Here is a 2033-nt window from a genome sequence, read left to right on the forward strand (position 1 = left end):
CGCAGGCCTGAGGGGTCCAAAGCAGCATGTGCTGCCAGTAGACAAACAAAAACTTCAGTGTATAATATACGTATAATCACCTCCTAGGTCTCAGACCACGGTGACCTCACAGAGCCCAGCAACTTTCACGCTTACATGTGGTGCAGTCCACAAGGCCATCTAACTCCAGAACAAGGCACTCAGCGTTCCGGCTGCAGAGCTCCAAGCCGGTGATCTGAGCAAAGGAGGTGTTCTTTCCAGACCCTTTACCTTGGGCTGGGACCCAGCTTAAGTTCCTTGCATGGTTAAGGCCCCTGAGGAATCACTGATCACCTACAAAGGACAGGAAGTTACTTTGCAACTCCGAGGTGACTTCTAAGTAAAAATGCTCGTAAACATCATAATGGCCCCAGTTCCCCGAGCCTAGGAGCAGCTTCTGTGTGCATAAAGGGATCCAAACTCAAGCCTTCCTGCTCCAGGCACAGGGCTCTGTGGCGCTGCTTCACCGCAGAGTCCACCGAGAGGCCTGCACGCTGCTGTCCTGACCAGATTCCTTCATCAGGGGCACCAAGGACCCAGGGCCACGGAGTGGCTGCGCTGGGACACTGCCTCCCCACAGTTCTACCAGACGACAGGTCCTCGCCACGCTGCTGGGCTGCGTGCCGTGGGTGTGTGTGGGTGAGAATGTGGCCGTCCTCTTCCTCAGCGGCCCGCCATTGGCCGGCCTGGTGTCCCTCTGCGTAGATATCGAGACCTCAGGTCACAGACCAGTGGATTCAGCACTGCCATGATCCCGAGCTTGACGGCCTCCTGCCTGCTCCCGCTCCTCCTGGCCAGCATCGCGCAGCCGGACCCCAAGCCAGAGAAGACGAAGGTGGGTGAGGTGCAGCAAGAGGGCCGCAGGGCTCGGAGCGCTTGCTGCTCCTCCTGCTGCTTCCCGGTCCTGCGCCTTCCTGCAGCATTCCAGCCTCTGCTTGCTTTCTCTTTGCGCCACCTGTCAGGGTCCACGGAGGGTCCGAGGGTCGCACAGGGTCGATGGGGGGCTGACTCCCCCAGCCACGGGGCAGGTGGCAGGCTTGTTCACGTCCACCACGGAGAAGGGGTCTCGGGGTGCACAGTAAGAGGTTCGTCAGGTGGTTAAAAGGACTCACAGAGGACCGTGTGTCCCCGCGCTGGGCGTCCTGTGGGGTGCGGTGGAGACCGCAGTGCTGATGACCGGAAGGAGGGGCTCCCTTTACCGGGACGGCGACAGCTCCTCCGGCGGGGCAAGGGCGAGGGCTGTGCGGGCACGGATGACGCCACCCGCAGGGCAGGGCCGTTCCGGTGAAGAGGGAGCGGCCAGTCACGGTGCCTTCAGGGAGCTCGGGATGTTCCGACCGGGTTGGTGTCCTCAATCTGCGCTTTGTGTGAAAAGTACAATTTTAAAATTACAGGTTCCTATCCTGCCTCACTTGTGGGCCCCTAGGCCTTTCTCCTCGTCCCCTCCAGTCCTCCCCATAAACAAGCACCCCTGAGCGGAGCGGAGCACACAGTGATGGAGGTCTCCTCACCTCGCCCTCTCCCCCTCAAGGAGCGCACCCCCACCCTCCCCACCCCCGCTGCAGCCTCGAGGCCCTGGGGGCAGCTCTGGGTGTACGGGTGGGGTCGCTGTGGGAATCGACCCTGGGGACTGAGGCTGGGGTGGCTGGGCTGAATCTCCTCAGGTCCAGGACGTCGGCCTGAGGAGGGGCTTCTTGCTGGTCTGCCCCCACCGGAAGAACACACCCCACCTGCCCTGTAGGAATAAACAGTCACAGAGTAACAAAATATCTGCGAAGAATAATCGGGGGTTTAACACATCTGGGCTTCGTACCGGGCATCTTGGAATCTGGCCTCAGTGCTGTTCTGTTTATGGCTCAGTTCCTTTCTTGCTAAAATGTCCGGAGAAGGGGCGTCCCAGGACGGGACAGGCCAGCGCGGAGGAAGAGGAGCCCAGCAGCTCTGTCCCCGCCAGACTGCCTGCTCTCTTTTTTTTTTTTTTTTTTTTTGGTTTTTCTCCGGTACCGGGAACCGAA

At 60.0% G+C, this 2033-nt stretch overlaps 1 protein-coding gene across 1 annotated transcript in view; it reads left to right on the forward strand.

Moving 5' to 3' along the window:
- Positions 1 to 766: 766 nt before the first annotated feature.
- LOC102008516 (epididymal secretory glutathione peroxidase) overlaps positions 767 to 2033 on the forward strand; it is a 7133-nt gene continuing 5866 nt past the window's right edge. The window contains exon 1 of the mRNA XM_005399016.1: positions 767 to 853. Coding sequence (XP_005399073.1) covers positions 767 to 853 — 87 coding nt within the window. The remainder of the gene's footprint in view (positions 854 to 2033) is intronic.

Source organism: Chinchilla lanigera, unplaced genomic scaffold (assembly GCF_000276665.1).
Source record: "Chinchilla lanigera isolate Chin_1 unplaced genomic scaffold, ChiLan1.0 scaffold00064, whole genome shotgun sequence".
Classification (NCBI taxonomy): Eukaryota; Metazoa; Chordata; class Mammalia; order Rodentia; family Chinchillidae; genus Chinchilla; species Chinchilla lanigera.